Source organism: Mesoplodon densirostris, chromosome 5 (assembly GCF_025265405.1).
Source record: "Mesoplodon densirostris isolate mMesDen1 chromosome 5, mMesDen1 primary haplotype, whole genome shotgun sequence".
Classification (NCBI taxonomy): domain Eukaryota; kingdom Metazoa; phylum Chordata; class Mammalia; order Artiodactyla; family Ziphiidae; genus Mesoplodon; species Mesoplodon densirostris.
Genome location: NC_082665.1, coordinates 102,439,101 through 102,457,222, shown reverse-complemented (window position 1 = coordinate 102,457,222; position 18,122 = coordinate 102,439,101). Strand labels below are relative to the sequence as shown.

Sequence of the window (18,122 nt, the reverse complement as noted above, 5' to 3'; positions counted from 1 at the left end):
TAAGGGTATATTGTTAAATACATTACAATATAATATAATAAACACATAAATGATACTTTCATTTCTCCACTTTTGAGAAAATGCCTTGTGAAGAAGTCATAAAAATTCTTAGTTTAAACAACTTTAGAGGACACTGACTGCAAACCTACCTTTTTATAAGCGAAAAAACTGGCCCCTAAGGTTGTCTTAAGTGGATTGTTCACAGTCACACACCTGTTCATGAGAGGGAACCAGCCAGGTTCTTTGTAAGAATTAAGCCACAGGGAGACAATGGTCCTAGCATACACTAACTTTCTCCATTGCCTCCTTCCTCTCTATCCCCATTATAAATTCCCTTCTTTGGTGAAAAATTAGGTAGTCTATAACAAAACCTGTAAAAAGTGTTCCAGTTTCTTCCCACCTCCTTTTAATAACAAGGCTCATCTCTTTAAACAGAACTCCTTTCCAGAAATGTGCCAGAAATGCCTCAACGCCACCTCTTAGCTGGAGGCCCATAGGATAGTACTGCATATGCTCATTCTTTACCAGATCCCATGGGCTCATACACAAAATTCAGAATGCACACCGCTCTTGAAATAAATTCAGGTAAAAAAATATACTTGATTGTTTAACTGTAAAAGCAATCCCATTTCTCTTAATAGGTCTCATATTTATTTAGCTGTACATGTTTTAATTAATTTTCTTGCAGCCTTTGGTCTTGGGGTAGAAGAGTATCAGTTAATTAAAGTTCACTTATATAAGACTTCTCAGTCTTAATCTCTCTTCTTCTCTCTGCACCTCGTATTCTCCCCTGTCCCCCTCACCCCCTTCTTGTCTCCTTAGTAGACATTCAAACACAACTGGAAAAATGGGATGATGTTAAGTTTCATGGAGATCGAAATAACAAGGGACATCCCATGGCAGAGAGAAAATCAAGCTCATCTAGAACTGGATCAAAAGAACTTTTATGGTAAGATATTTTAATATCAGAAAATAGTCATTTATCTTAGCCATAAAAAAAACGGAACTTTGCCATTTGCACCAATGGAGGGCATTCTGCTAAGTAAGATAAATTAGACAGAGAAAGACAAATACTGTATGATATCACATGTGTGGAATCTAAAAAATATAACAAACTAGTGGATATAACAAAAAAAGAAGCAGACGTGCAGATACAGAGAATAAACTAGTAGTTATCAGTTGGGGGGGACAGTATAGGGATGGGGGAGTGGGAAGTATAAACTATTGGGTGTAAGATAGGCTACAAGGATGTATTGTACTACACGGGGAATAGCCAGTATTTTGTAATAACTGTAAATAGAGTGTAACCTTTAAAAATTGTATAAAGTTTTTTTAATTTTAAAAATAAAATATTTTAAAAGAAAACTAAAAAAAGAAAAAAAGCCATTTATGTGTCATATACTTGTCTACTGAAGTAGCCAAAGAATTAAGTCAATCCAGATACTTGCTGCCATTTATAACCCCCTATTAATGTTAATAATTGTGGCTTCTAAAACTAAACTGTTTCATTCTGAATTGTCAAAAATTCAGCCAATAAGGACTTAGGTAGATTCATAATTTAATATTCAATATTTGTCCAATATTTGTTGATAATTTTCTGAACATGTAACTGAGCCAATCAATCAAAATACGTGCATGTGTTTTTTTGGGATTTGTTTTTTTTTGCGGTATGCGGGCCTCTCACTGTTGTGGCCTCTCCCGCTGTGGAGCACAGGCTCCAGACACGCAGGCTCAGCGGCCATGGTTCACGGGCCCAGCCGCTCCGCGGCATGTGGGATCTTCCCGGACCGGGGCACGAACCCGTGTTCCCTGCATCGTCAGGCGGACTCTCAACCACTGCGCCACCAGGGAAGCCCTACGTGCATGTGTATTTTTACATATGTGTATATTCAATGTACAACATGAATGATAGTTAAATTAAATGTTTTTGGCTACACAGGTAACCTTTCTGACTTTCTTACTCACCACTGTCAGATAATGCACTAATTAAGCATATTCCATGGATGCCCATGAGAAAAACTAGCCACTTGAATTTTACCATGTTTTTAAAGCTTCCTAAAGGACAGCATGTTTCAGACTCTGGTTGCCCGTCACACATCTCCATTTATTATGACATTTCAAATTCTATATAAAGATCAAATCTCACTGAGACACTTTGTGAGAAGCTCCCCTCCCCACCCAAAAATTACTTTTTTAATGAAGCAGAACTCTGTAACAAAATTGGTTTTGCATTTATTTACTCTTTGCATATAACTGACCTGAATTCTAAATCAGTCAGAGACAATAACACCTAACACATTGCAGCCACTTAAATTCCAAACATGGTCATTATAATGGAAATATGTTATCTTTTTCATCAAAAGTCTGTTGAGAGCTTTGTTACCATGGTTCTCAACGATCCAAATTAACCAGATTTCTTGACTGGGTTTCTAGGTGAATTCGCTTCTTGATTTACATTAATTTCCTCCATGTGTCCCTTATAGGTCCTCAGAGCACAGATCTCAGCCAGAACTGAGTGGTGGGAAAAGCGCCCTGAACTCTGAGTCGGCTGCAGAGCTGGAATTGGTGCCTCAAACACAGGTAACAAAACCAATTCCTCAATGCACCTATCTTTTCTAATAGATAATTTATGTCATAAATACTTAAAATTTCACCAGAAAAATCTGAAGTATTTTTTCTGTATTTTCTATTTCATATGCTTTCTCACTATCTGTCTCAATGCTTAAAATAACTGATGATAGATAGATAGATTTGGCTGGAAAATGTGTCAATGAACTCACCATGTATTTAGCACTTTTTCCTTGTTCTACCACTTACTGTTACATTATTTTCCAATATAAAATCTGTTCTACTCCAGTATTAGCACAATTTATGTAACAGGCACAAAGAAGAGGAAATTACATCTTGAGCAGTCATTCACAACTTTGCCCTACAGACCAAGGTACTCACACATCAGCATCCTGACTGTCACATTAAAATAAATTTGTTGCTAAGGAATAAATAATTATAGTATTAGCAATCATGATAAGACTAAGAACTACCATTTGTGAGTGCCCTCTAAGTATTACAGACCTTGTGCTTTTCATATATTATATCTAATACTCAAGTAATCCTGTGAATTATTATTGGCCTCATTTTAACGGTCTTTGAAGAGTCTTGGTAAAGTCAAAATCCTTTTACGGGGGCACCCAACTAATCACCAGTGGAAGTAGGGCATGAACCAGACCTGTCTGTCTGCTACTTGACCCTCGATTCCAATGTAACTGGTTTGCCTGTGACTAGTGACCTTGGCTGGGCCAAGAAGGGCCGTCAGCCTCAGTGTTTTCATTTGCTCAAACACTTTGCAAGGGTACAGCCTTGATCTCTTAAGAAATGTGTCCACGTTCACGCATCTACAATCCAGTTGGAAATAAGTGGGATGAAATGAGCAAGAGAGATTTTCTTGAGTTTACTAGATAAGGTATTGAAACTAAGAGGGAAGATATATTGTCTGAAGTGAGTAAAGGGATAATTATGATAATAGCAAATATTATTGAGTGCTATGAGAAAACCTTCTAATACATATTAATTAGCTCACTTGATCCTGACCAATGACTCTATGAGTTAAGTGGGTTTTTTTGTTGTTTTTTTTTGCGGTACGTGGGCCTCTCACTGTTGTGGCCCCTCCTGTTGCGGAGCACAGGCTCTGGACGCACAGGCTTAGCGGCCATGGCTCACGGGCCCAGCCGCTCCACGGCATGTGGGATCCTCCCAGACCGGGGCACGAACCCGTGTCCCCTGCATTGACAGGCGGACTCTCAACCACTGCACCACCAGGGAAGCCCCAAGTGTATTTTTTAACCCCATTTTATAGAGGGGGAAACTAAGGCACAGTGAGAGTAAGGAAAATTGTCGACACACAACCAGTAAGCAGCAGAGGGCAGGAGGACGCAGCTAGGAAATGGAAGGCATCTGGAAACCTAGGCCATTAACAGCACCTCCACATGCACCTCACCCTCCACAAGAGAGAGGTGGGCATTACTGCTCCCAGAACTCAGTCGGAAAACAAGTCAGCTAACTTCCAGAACAAATAACCCTGGGAAGCTTAATGAATTGCAAATGTAGCGTGAAAATGTATTTTCTTCATCTTTGTTCATTCTGAATGTATCTTTTTAAAAAGTAAATTGATAACATTTATTAGAGAAACGTTTCTTGATAAGTGCATTAGAGATTTAGACTCAGCTAAATAATTGGTACTATTTCGTAAACTGGAATCCTTGGAACAATTTTTTTTAATTTTATTTATTTGTTTGTTTGTTTATTTATGGCTGTGTTGGGTCTTCGTTACTGCACTCGGGCTCTTCTCTAGTTGCGGCGAGCGGGGGCTGCTCTTCGTTGCGGTACGCGGGCTTCTCATTGTGGTGGCTTCTCTTGTTGCGGAGCATGGGCTTTAGGCGCCCAGGCTTCAGTAGTTGTGGTTCGCGGGCTCTGGAGCACAGGCTCAGTAGTTGTGTTACATGGGCTTAGTTGCTCCGCGGCATGTGGGATCTTCCCGGACCAGGGCTCGAACCCGTGTCCCCTGCATTGACAGGCGGATTCTTAACCTCTCTGCCGCCAGGTAAGTCCTTGGAACAATTTAATACAGCAGAACACTAGTCTTTGCAGCAGGGTAAGACATGGCACAGGTGGGCTCTTCCACACAGAGGTGAAGGGGAGGAGGATCAGCTGGGGTCCTCGGTTGCCGTGGAGACCCACAATGCATTTATCTTATTATTCCAATGACTGCCACCCTCCCGCTGGTTGTCTGATTTCATCTCACCACATTGTCCTTCCACTTACCCACCGGTGTGCCTTTAAGAAAACACAATGTGCTTTGGAAAATTTGTATGAGATACCCAACGTTGTCCTCCAAAATATAATGTAAAATGCCCTGAGATAGTTCTGTCTAGATAAATCATAGTGAATTATTTTAGAAGGTTACCAATTATTTGTAAAGTATTCATCCCTTAAATTGTTTTCTTAAAAAACACTGCATGTTTACTTTACAAGATTTGCTTAAACTAAGGAAATTTATAATTTCCTAGTTTTAATTCCAGCCTATGGTTAAATAGGAAAATTTCATGCATTTGGGATTTAATCATCTAAAATATTAAGTCACTCAAATGGAACAGCAAGAGAATAGACTGATTCATCTACTTGTAATAAAAGACAGAAAAGTGTTTTTACTGTTAGAAGCATACTGCTCTTAAATATATGATCTCTTTATATAAATAAGATGATGAAATGGTATAAAAATTCGACTTAAACTGACTTGCAAACTATTCAAGTGAACAATTTCAGCTGACCAAAATTTGTTACTGCTCCAGTCACTCAGATGGTTCATAGGAAAATCAAGGAAATGTCTTCTTCTCCCTCAAGCCAACATAAATTATCTTAGTTCACCAGGTGGGGAGCTATTTACAAGCTTTGCTCAAAAGTCATATTTCAGAATCACAGAGAGAATGAAAGCTCTCAGTGAGAATTCTCATGTTTGTTCATTTTCAAGATGGGGAAAAAGAAAAGCATAGACTAATCTCTTTCAAATAGTGTTGAATATACTAATCAGAGTGGCAGGAGATTATAATAAATTATATAATCTCTGTATATTTAAAGAATAAAGTTTCTTGATATTATGCAAACTGTGTTATTTGTATTCCCTGGAGTTAATTATTTAAAGAAATCGTGCAATCTGAAAAATTAAAAAACATTTGAAAAATTGAAGAAAAACACAGAAGGTAATGATATAAAATTAGCTTTTCCATAAATAAGATAGTGGTGAGGCAAAAGAAAAGGAACTTCTGCCAGAGAGTGATGGTTCACGCATTTCTTTTTCAAGTCTGGACACTGGAAGGAGTGCTCCAACACAGGCTCTTGCTGCCCTAAGCTGAACTTCATGAGAAGGTGAGGCAGCCGGGCTCTCCAAATACTGAGTCACAGTCTTGTAACGCTCTGATTTTGCTGATTTTGGCAGAGCAAATGCTTCCTTCCACATTGTCAAAATTCCATCAAGTTGGCAGTATCCCAAACCAGAACAATCTAAACTTTAAAAGTGCAGATATGTTTCCTAAATTTTTAAAGGAATAATGTAAAAGGAAATGCATGTTAATAGAAATGTAAGATATTTCTAATATATTATTTGAAATGTTTACAATAATCTTGAGAATTAATGTTATCTCCATTTGTCAGACGAGAAATGCATCTTAGAGAACAGAAGTAATTTTCCCAAGGTGACTCAGCTAGAATGGAGAGGACCCAGCATTCAAATCACAGCTTCTAAAGCCCTTGTTCTTCATCACACATCACCTCCTATCAGCCACATCTAGCTTATCCGCCTAAGAGAACTCACAAGACCATTGATTTCCCTTCTCATTGCAAGCCCTGATTATTACTTAGTTTATAGGGTTAATATGAGTTAAGTGATCTTAAAGAATATCACTTTCCTCCAGAAACTTTGTAAGATGAATTAGGATTGTCACCCGATCTGAGGCCATACACAATTTTGTGCCTCCCCTCCCAAATTCTTTCTCAACCTCTTACTCTTAGAAATGCTAATGGCTTCCATTTTGTTCCATTTCAGTTCAACAAATGAGATTGAATGTCCACTATCCATAAAGTCATAAGTGAGGCAGTGGAAAAGTTAGAAAGATGAGAGAGATTGTAAGAAGTATGAAGACCTTTATGTCTAGCAGAAACAATTAGATAGTACACTGTAAATACAGTCTTGCTTTTCAGAGGACAGCACAGGAGCCACATCAATATCCCTTTTCCCCTCCTGGCCACACACAGTAAGCTGCCAATGAGGAAGAAAGCAAGGGAAGATGGAAGAAAGGAACAAAGCAAAGAAGGCAGGAAAACAAGAACAGCAGGAAAGCAAAAAGGAAGGAAAGAAATCTGAAGATCATTTTCAGCATAGTAGAAAATCTACACATACTAGGTACTCAACAAATACTTTTTAAAGTGAAAAAATAAGGGATGCTAACAAAAAGGAGAAACAAAATGTTTGTCAAATTACAAAATTCAAAAGTAGAAGCTAATGGTTAAAGGACAGAAAAAAAGGACAAATTTTTATTCTTTTATCATTTTGAGGCTAGTTCCAAAAATAATTTTTAGTTATGTATGCTAATAGACTGTCCATCCCCTTTAAAAATCAGCCCTGACTTGCGTTGATGTTCCATAACATAGAATTTCATAGTTGGAGGAAGATGGGAATCATGTGCTGCCCACCTTTGCACAAAACTTTGGGAATTTGCTCTTGACACATAAGGTACAGGTTTTTTGTATGCTTTCAATGATAAATGTCTGTTGACTGATTAAGAAAAAATATCCTGACCATCTTAATGAGGCAAGTGTTCAGATGATCTCTTCTAGCATGAGTCCAACTAGTCTGTAAAAACCACTAAACAAAAGTGTTCTAAACACAGATTTTTTAAATGAATTTCCAAAGTCACACCTGATAAGCACTAACCAGAAAAATGATAATAACAAAAGCCAATTTTTTTGTTGTTTATTTTACTTTTTTTGGCCATGTCGTCGACGTGCAGGATCTTAGTTCCCCAACCAGGGATCAAACCTGTGCCCCCTGCATTGGGAAGGTGTAGTCTTAACCACTGGACTCCCAGGGAAGTCCCAAAAGCCAATTTTATTGAGCACTTACTATGTACTGAGCATTTTGTGTGTATTATTTACATGAATTATTGCACTTGAATCTTATACGGACTCCGTAAGTGAATATACACTTGGCAGATGAGAATACTGAGAATTAGGAATTCCCTGGCGGTCCAGTGGTTAGGACTCCATGCTTTCACTGCCAAGGGCCCTGGGGTTTGTGAATTAAGATACCATAGTCCGCATGACACAGACAAAAAAAAAGAAAAAAAAAACCTGAGGATTATAGAGATTAATTTGTCCAAGGTCACCATTAATAGGAAATGGCAAACCAGGATTTGACCCCAGGCAGTCTGACTTCAGAGAGTATGCTTTTTTTTTTTTTTTTTTTTTGCGGTACGCGAGCCTCTCACTGTTGTGGCCTCTCCTGTTGCGGAGCACTGGCTCCAGACGCACAGGCTCAGCGGCCATGGCTCACAGGCCCAGCTGTTCCGCGGCATGTGGGATCTTCCCAGACCGGGGCACGAACCCGTGTCCCCTGCATCGGCAGGCGGACTCTCAGCCACTGCGCCACCAGGGAAGCCCGAGAGTATGCTTTTAATGGCCGTTATATAAGGTCTGCTAGTTGTTACATTTTTCTTTTCTACAGTTAAGCAGATCCCTTTTCTCCTTCAATTTCTTTTGGAAAGATGCTGAGCTTTTTAAAAATGTGTTTCTGTGGAAGATCTCTAGCAATTGTATGAAAAGCTATCAACAACTGCTACAGAGGATAGCCAACAAAATTATGCTAGGACAATGACAGCCACAAATACAGTCATTTGCAAATCATAATTTTGATCACAGTCATAATTTTGAATAAAGAGAAAAAAGCATAATATTATTTTTAGGGTTATTTAATTCCTTCTTCTTTCCCTTCACCTAGTGCCGATCATTCAGTGCAATCAACAGCTGGGGGAATTAAATGCTTTCTTCTTTGGAGACTGTAATACCCTAAAATCCAATTAGCTTAAACCAATTAAAATGCTGTTTTTAAAGCCAAGGCATTTCCAGGAGGTTGCTGTTAACTGTGGAGCATTTTTCAAAATCATGCAAAGAAGAAAAGAAATGCCTATATCAGAGTATATTTGTGAACTCCAGAGTTCCACCTACGTGCACATAATGTCGATTTTTGGATCAGAAGTTCTCACAGTGTGGTCCCTGGACCAGCAGTATCAGCATCACCTGGGAACTTGTTAGAAAAGACGATTCTAGGCCCACCCCACGCCTACTGTCTCAGAAACCCATGGGCGTGGAACCCTGCAAACGGTGGTTGAACATGACCTCCAGGTGATTCCAATGCATGCTAAAGCTTAAGAACTGCAATTATAGTCATTGTGCTACCAAAATAACTGCAACTCAGACTTACAGGTGTAACTGTCCTGTTTATCATTCCTCTAGTTAAGTACTAAGAAATACCTGCAGTTTACAAGCATTATTTTTATGTCTTCCCATATTACAGTTTTGCCTGTCATGAAATTAGATGTAAATTTTTAAAAAAAGTGTTGTTCGAAAAGAAGGCTGATCTTTACTATGTGTTATAGTCTATATTTCATTCTCAGTCCTAAATCAGCATGTCTGGGCACACTGCTGAGTTACTAAAAAGTCTCAGAACCTTTAGATGTATACTACTCTCAGCTTGAAAACTGCCTCTGTTTACATTCACTACCTTCTTATATTTTATAACATTTACTTTATGCTTCCTTGGGCAAAATAAATGTCTTTAAAATGTGAGGTAGATAATATTTGAATCAGTAATAGCATAAAGCTTTTCTAACAAAGTGGAAAACAGCACTTACCTAAATAGTAACTGTACTATCAAAATAAAATTTCATTTGCACAGTAAGATTCTATTTACACTTGCTGTTTTAGGCAGTAAAGAGAATATGAACTGTTAAGTCTAGAATCCCGAGAGAGAGATTTTCCTCTTCTTCCTGATATATGGTATGCTTTGCATCCTGTGATTCATAATCCACTTGGGTCGTAAAACATTGCTGAAGGGAAGCCAGTGACAGTAATGGAGTCCTGTTAGGTCAGGCTTCACAGGAAAGGCAGATCATATTTCACTGGTGAAAAGTGCCTCTAATAAAAGGAGGTGCCTTGGGAAAAAATATTAGTGCTTTCTCTTTCTTCTCCTAATGTCATTCATGACATTATTATATAAATGCACAAAGTTTATTTCTTACTATGTGCCCACATTTTTTAAAATTTATTTGTTTATTTCATTCATGAAGGAACCAGCAGGAAGACAAAAGAGTTGGTTCCAAAGGCAAAGGATTAAGGAACAGAGATGTATATAGCCAGTTGGGCAAGAAATGCCAAAATAAGTTTACCAAGTTAGATGTAAGATTGATTAACTTTCTACACGACAGTAAAGTCCTGTCATCTTTGGGGTTAACTTCTCTACCAGGCTATAACACCCGAACAAGCTATCAATTCTAAAAGGTTATAAATCATCTGCACCTTTATATTTGTTAATCAAATATATTGTCACCCAAGGGTGTCAGAGGAGGGTTGAAGTGGGCTGAATGGTGGCCCCCCAAAAGATATGTTCACATTCCAATCTCTGGAACCTGTATCAATCTCCCCCTTCCTGCCTCGATTGTCTGGGTTAGAAAAAGGTAGTAGCTTCCACAGGGCCCAGAGAATAAGGGAGGATGCTTGTTCGTGATGGCCACTGGGCCTGGCCCACCAGAGAGCAAGGCATTGATGCCAGGGCAGGCCCCAACCTGCCCTCATGGCCCTCCTATTTCAGACCACAGGCGCTGCTCCAGAGGTCTCAACCCTGAGCTGCTCACAGGCCTTGCTCTTTACTAGGCACCCCACCTGGGCATCCTGCAGCCACTCCCCACCCCCAGAACCAGGGCTTGCTAGCACAGAGCTCTGCCACTCCAGGCACAGGACAAAAAAACAAGTCCCTGCCAATCTCCTATAAACCCTCCTTAGACTCCAGACTGGCCAGGAGACCTTGAGAGAAATATCTTTAATTCAGTCATTCATATATTCCCTAACAGCATATTTTCAACCAATATTTGCTGATTATTTATGGAGCACCAACTATTTGCAGGAGACGCCAGGGATACAGCAAGGAATAAATACGTCAAGGAGGAGAAAACATATATTAATGTTCAAATAAATTAACCTTTCACATTCATTAAAGCAAAATGCAGTCTAAGACTGTTATTTATGCTCAGAAATTTTCCTAATAATTACTTTATTTTTATTTTCAGCCCACACTCTTTTAGACAGCTTCTTGGCTAACACCCTCAACCATGCATGAATCTCCAAGGGCCAGTTTTTCTATATTTTGCATCTTCCTAAAATGGCCAGTTGAGCACAGCCTCCTGTGAGAGGCAGTGTGTCCAGTGGTTAGGCACATGGCCCAGAAGCACCAGTCCTACCACTTAACTAGCTGTGAGACTAGGGTCAAGTTTTAATTAATTACTTAATTGCTCTATGTGCCTCAAAGTCATGGAGTTAATGGTAGGACCCACCTCAGGCTGCTGAAAAGACAACATGAGTTATAGTAAGTAAAGGACTTGAAGCAGCATCTGGCATTTAGTGAGCCCTAGTATTCCCACTGTATAATCATTAAAGAGGGGGGGTTCCTCTTGAGGACCAGGGATGGTGGAGAAGGAATGAAAAACAGCTGAGTGGAATAGATGGTAAGTGCTGGGTGAAGAGCAAAGTTTCACTATAGTTTTGGTTCTCAAACATGACTACTCTTCAAAATCACCACAGGAGCTTTTCAAACTTAATTTAATTTTCAAACTTAATTTAATTCCTGGGCCCCACCTTCAGAGGTCACTTCGTTGGTCTGGGGTGGGACACAAGCCTGTTCAAGTAATTCCCATAGAAGTGGAGGTTGAGCATCCCTGCAGGACAGCAATGTACCACCTGGCCGAGGAGCCACACCTGCCCTGCAATGGAAGGGGGCAGGGGACTCCACTCCAAGCCTCTCTCCTCCTTCTCCCCAGGCCTAGCTGCCTTAGCAGGGCAATCCCTCCTCCCGCAGTCCATCCACAGGCATCCTTGGGGCATGCATCACTTGTCAGGCCCTGGGCTTGGGATGGGGCAGTACAAAAGTTATCAGACAAAGTCTTATCCACTTGGACCTCACAGCAGAGAAAGAAGACAGAGAAGAAAGCAAGCATAGCACAGGGAGATCAGATCGGTGCTTTGTGACTGCCTGTAGGGGTGGGATAGGGAGACGCAAGAGGGAAGGGATATGGGAACAGATGTATATGTATAACTGATTCACTTTGTTATAAAGCAGAAACTAACACACCATTGTGAAGCAATTATACTCCAATAAAGTTGTAAAATAAAAAAAAGAAAAGAAAGCAAGCAGTTACATGGAGAAAAATCGAAACACTGAATACTCATAGAGCTCTAATCAAAGTACCGTATATACTTACTAGGAAATCCCTGGGGAAAGACTGAGGTAGATCTGTAAGTACAAAATTTGGAGACTCTCCAAGGTACATTGTTGAGTAGAAAAAACTAAACCACAGAACAGCATACCATTTATGTTTCAAAAAGCTTTTTGAAACACGTTGCGATATTCTATCTATGGGTGCATAAATATATGTAACTTCAAAGAAAAAAGGTCTAGAATTACACCTCTTATTTTCCATGATTAAATTTTTTTCAAAAAGAATGTATTCATTGTTTGTGAAATTTAAAATAATAACATTTTTTAAATTCCAGCAAACTCTTTGTGGGGGGTCTTCTGGAAGTATTTGCATTTAGCTAAGTTAAGATGTATATCACATTGCCTGTTAATTGTGACAAAGCAGTTGGCATTCCCAGACATGATTTTATCTAAGTGACTATTATTGAGCAGAGAGCAATGTCCTGAGCAAATGGGACGTGAGACAGATGTGTGCCAGTAGAGATACGGCAAAGGAAAGAGAATTCGGCACGAAGCTCAGCTGAGTATAAGGAGAAAGACCTAGCAGCTACCTTCCATGTCTGCAACTTTCACAGTTTCACCTGAGGCTGGTCCTCCTAACAAGCTGAAAGCTCGAACATCAGCTTACAGGTTTAGCCTACTAATAGAGATTCTCCACCTTAGCTGCATATTAGAATCACATGGGGAGACTTACTAAAATAGCAATGCCTTGAACAAAGACCAATGAAAAGTGAGGTCTTTGGGAGGTTGGGCCTGGGCGTTGTTTTTAATACGACCAGGGCTGAGACTCACTGTTCAAAGATGCATGCATGCACCCTCTCAGTTTGGATACCCTCATGCTTGCAAAGTACTCCAAAAATGGCATCAGTTGCAGGTGCTTCTTAAACTCTAGGGGACTATGGGAAAAGGAAAAATATTTGCATTTTTGTATTATGTGATTCCGAAATGATAACGCCATGTGTTTGGTTTATTTCAGGCTCGACTGACCAAAGAACAGCGCTGGGGAAGTGCATTGCTTTCCAGAAACCACTCCTTAGAAGAGGAATTTGAAAGGGCAAAAGCAGCAGTGGAGGTATGTTTTTCTGTTTCATGTTTCTGAGAGTGGAATTCAAAAAAATCAAACTTCAGCAGGATACATATTAAATGGGTCTTTATAAACATGAAGTAATCATGACTATGATTGTTAGAATGAGACGTGTTACCGGAGAACTTTTCTTTTTTTCTTTTCTTTTTTTTTTTTTTTTGCGGTACGCGGGCCTCTCACTGTTGTGGCCTCTCCCGTTGCGGATCACAGGCTCCGGACGCACAGGCTCAGCGGCCATGGCTCACGGGCCTAGCCGCTCCTCGGCATGTGGGATTTTCCCGGACCGGGGCACGAACTCGTGCCCCCTGCATCGGCAGGCGGACTCCCAACCACTGCGCCACCAGGGAAGCCCACCAGAGAACTTTTGACTTCCCACCCGGGGTGACTAATAGATGTCATCTATTATGCCAATTCTGTGGTAGATTAGCAGTGACTTCTGGAGTCTTGGGTCAGAAAGCTCTGAGTCTTGCGTGTATCCCATGATGAACCTATGCTATGCATTTGCTATGCTTCTGTGAAGCCAGGGTTTATGCCTGATGTTTTTATCTCTCTGGCATCTAGCACAATGTCTGAAACATAGAAGGTTTTACTACCCCTGAAATAGTATACATTTTCCTAACTGGGTTGGGGGAAAAGGCAAGGCTGAGATATTCTAATCAATGGATAGCCCATCTTGACTTGAGCCATATTTTTTTTTTTTTTTTTTTTACTGTTAAGGGTGTCCAAAACAATGACAATGTTGATAAATCAAATGAAACATTTAATTTGAACATTACTTTCCTTATTTAGCCTTCTAAAGAGAGATGGAGAGAGAAGGAGGAAAGAAAGGGAAAAGGGAAGACAAAAAAAAGCATCCTTTGCTGTTTTTTATGCATTTCCTTCCTGGGTAAAAGCACAAAGAGTGCATCACAGGTGCCATCTATGATTCTCACCAAAGCTTTGTTAGAAGACTGTTTGAGAGTTGAGCTTTTCACCCAACCCAAGTATGAACCTGCCAGGACCTCTATTTCTATTACTGATGTGAAATCTTGAAAATTGAAAGTATTCCTGTAATATGGTTCATTTATGTGGCCATCTTACCTCTAGAATTTAGATGAAATTATTATACTACGGGCAGTCTTTCAGTAACTCCATACTTGAAGTGCAATTAAATCATACTTGCAATTTAATATTAAAAAGATTCTTTATATTCTAGGAAATAATTCCAGCCAAATTTCCTATCATCATTCAGAAACCTAATAAGAGAACACTTTTATCTCATCACAATACAATCCACCCAAATTTCTTCTTTTAATTTTAACCTTTTTAATTAAAATAAAAGTTAAGGCATATTTAGTGCTCTTGAACGTGATCAGCTGATTTGATTGAGACCAGCTGAGTTCAATCAAGTTGTTCAACTGCATGGGGCCTGTAGCTCAGTTTATTTTAAATGTAGATTTTTCCAGACTTAAGAGCTAATTTAAGTTTCTTTTCAGCTCCTACTGTGTATAGGACACTGAATTAGCATTAAAAAGAAGATGATTTAGAACCATAGAATCTTGGGGCAGTAAAGACTTTATAATTTATCTGGTCCCATTTATTTTTATTTTTTTTAACATCTTTATTGGAGTATAATTGCTTACAGTGGTATGTTAGTTTCTCTGGTCCCATTTATAATGAGACAATGAGTTCAAACTCAAAACTTAATTACAAAGACTTAGTTACAAAGTAACATATCAACAAGGAAAAAATTGTCCATCTGTGTATCTATCTATTCATAAAATCACTTAATCTTAGTTTTGGTAGAGACCTTAGAAGTCATCTATCCCAACCAGGCATACAAAACAATTTTTTTTCTTTTCAAACATACTTGACAAATTATTTATTCAAATATACCCTGTTTCTACTTGAACATTTTCAATTAAGGGCAACTCACTTCTTTTCAAGAAAACCTGTTTCAGTTTTGCACAATCCTAACAATTAAAGCTCTTCCCTGAATTAGGCTGAAATTGGCCTTCAAGCAACTACCGGTTTTCTTACCCCTGGCTTTGCCCTCTCTGGAACAAGGCAAAATTAGGTGAATCCCTTCTCTCCATGACGCCCATTCACCCCAGGAAGCCTTGTTTTCTCCTGGCTTCTCCTTGTCTCTTTGGAATTGAGAGACCAGAGTTGTTATTCTAACTTGTTGCTAATAACTAAATAACAACAAACATCTGATTAACCAATATAAGTCTCATTTTTCCACACCTGTATGGTCCTTTCCAGCTGCAAAATCCTAAAATGCTTTGTTACTTGAAGTAGTCATTCAGCAAACATTCCTGGCTATCTATATGTGCTGGCTGCTGAACTAGGTACAAGAGATAAAGGAATGAGCTAGCTTTGAGTAGTTGTCTAACAATGGCATGGACCAGATGACCAACTCAGACAAGACATTTGCTCCCTTCTACTTTAGTTTCTTCATTATAAGATGAGGGGCTTGGATGTCTAATATACTAAGAATGCTATACATTTGTATCTTCAAGTGAAGTGAATGGTAAGTACAGAATTCCCAGCAAAGCAGAAAATTGTAAGCACATTTGCTCAGCTGGAAGCCTGGAGCTGAGAAGCTTCCTTAAGGAATGAGGGAGGATGATGCTGACCTGGAAGGTGTGAACAGGTGTGGAGAAAATAGGCGCGACATATGGGGGCAGGGGTTATGTTTCACTAAGCTGATGGTAAATCAGACCTTCAAAACTGCACACATATGTGAACTACTTACTTTCCAGCATTATTCTTATCCAGGGTTTAATCTAAATCCATAGTAGAAGACATAATAAAACGGATCCGAGTCTTGGAAATATACATGCCCCTTGACCCAGCCACTTCTTAGAATTTATGCTAGAGAAATAATCATGAAAGTTTGCAACATTTTATCTGTAGAATTTTTTTAAATAGTGAAAATTTGGGAATAGCTCAAGTGTCCCATTACAGAGAATTAACTAAGTTATTATCTCTACAATAAAATGCTATGTAACCATTAAAAACTACATCATAGAAAAACATTTAACATCATATAAAAATGTCTAGTGATAATTGGAATAATTTATTTACTGACAGTTTTACAATATGACCCCAACTTCGTAAAATGATAGTAGCTTAATACCTAACATGTTAGAATACATACTGTGTGCCAGGCACTACCTCGGGAGCTTTGCGTGGATTCTCATTTAATCCTCACCGCAGTCTTATGAGGAAGGTAATATTACTATTCTCATTCTTCAGATGAGAAAACTGAGGCTTAAAGATATTGCAGACAGTTATGTGGCATTTTATAAGCAATTAAGATAGGCTGAAAATGAACAACTCTCGTTTAGCAAGTTACAAAGTCATGATTTTCACCCAGACTCCAGAGCCCATATTCTGAATCACTGCACTGTATAAGTATAAAGAGAGTCTGTGCCCAAACCTTAACAGTAGTTATCCTTGGGTGGCTGGATTTGGAGTGATTTCTTCCATTAGCTATCTATATTTTCCAAATGTTCTATCATAAACATGTATTACGTTGGTAATCAAGGAAAAAGTGGTAAACTATAGACACTATACTAGAGTCTAAGATTCTTAAGAGAACTAGAAGTGCTACATTCTTCATTTCAAGACCAATAAAGAATGGCACCACAGATTGGCTTCATCAGAGACTGTTCTAAACACTAGTAAGACCCAGATGAAAACCATGCCTGGAGCAAGTTGAATTTTCCCAAAGTCTCCATTCTTATATCACTGATTCCAATATTCCTTCTATTTCACATTCTATTCCATCTTAAACCCTCATATTTTTTTGGTCATCATCCTGCCTCATGACCTGGCACCTGGTCCTCCTTCTGCGCCTAATCCCATCACAAGCTCCAGGGGCACTGTTGCGCTCTCTATTCCTCTTGCGCAACAGCCTCATTGCCTGCTGTCCCCACTCTGTTTTTTTTTTTTTTAAAAACAGTTATTATTTTGACAGATGTTTAAACAGACGTGAGCAGAGGGACTGATTTTTTTTAACATCTTTATTGGAGAATAACTGCTTTACAATGGTGTGTTAGTTTCTGCTTTATAACAAAGTGAATCAGTTAATACATATACATATATCCCCATATCTCTTCCCTCTTGCGTCTCCCTCCCTCCCACCCTCTTTATCCCACCCCTCTAGGTGGTCACAAACCACCAAGCTGATCTCCCTGTGCTATGCGGCTGCTTCCCACTAGCTATCTATTTTACGTTTGGTAGTGTATATATGTCCATGCCACTCTCTCACTTTGTCCCAGCTTACCCTTCCCCCTCCCCATATCATGAAGTCCATTCTCTAGTAAGTCTGTCTTTATTCCCATCTTGCCCCTAAATTCTTCATGACCATTTTTTTCTTTTTTTAGATTCCATATATATGTGTTAGCATATGGTATTTGTTTTTCTCTTTCTGACTTACTTCACTCTGTATGACAGACTCTAGGTCCATCCACCTCACTACAAATAACTCAATTTCGTTTCTTTTTATGGCTGAGTAATATTCCATTGTATGTATGTGCCACATCTTCTTTATCCATTCATCTGTCGATGGACACTTAGGTTGCTTCCATGTCCTGGCTATTGTAAACAGAGCTGCAGTGAACATTTTGGTACATGATTCTTTTTGAATTATGGTTATGGCATGGGTACATGCCCAGTAGTGGGATTGCTGGGTCATATGGTAGTTCTATTTTTAGTTTTTTAAGGAACCTCCATACTGTTCTCCATAGTGGCTGTACCAATTCACATTCCCACCAACAGTGCAAGAGGGTTCCTTTTTCTCCACACCCTCTCCAGCATTTATTGTTTGTAGATTTTTTGATGATGGCCATTCTGACTGGTGTGAGATGATATCTCATTGTAGTTTTGATTTGCATTTCTCTAATGATTAATGATGTTGAGCATTTTTTCATGTGTTTGTTGGCAATCTGTATATCTTCTTTGGAGAAATGTCTATTT

The 18,122-nt window shown here is 39.1% G+C and overlaps 1 protein-coding gene across 7 annotated transcripts in view; it reads left to right on the top strand.

Annotated features, from left to right (window-relative positions):
- PEX5L (peroxisomal biogenesis factor 5 like) overlaps positions 1–18,122 on the top strand; it is a 190,934-nt gene that overhangs the window by 112,125 nt on the left and 60,687 nt on the right. For 6 of the 7 annotated variants that reach the window (XM_060100062.1, XM_060100064.1, XM_060100061.1 and 3 more), the window contains 3 exons: positions 826–949; positions 2,484–2,580; positions 13,050–13,145. In XM_060100062.1, coding sequence (XP_059956045.1) covers positions 826–949; positions 2,484–2,580; positions 13,050–13,145 — 317 coding nt within the window. Of the gene's footprint in view, positions 1–822; positions 950–2,483; positions 2,581–13,049; positions 13,146–18,122 lie in introns of all 7 variants that reach the window. The other variant, XM_060100059.1, reaches the window with a different exon arrangement.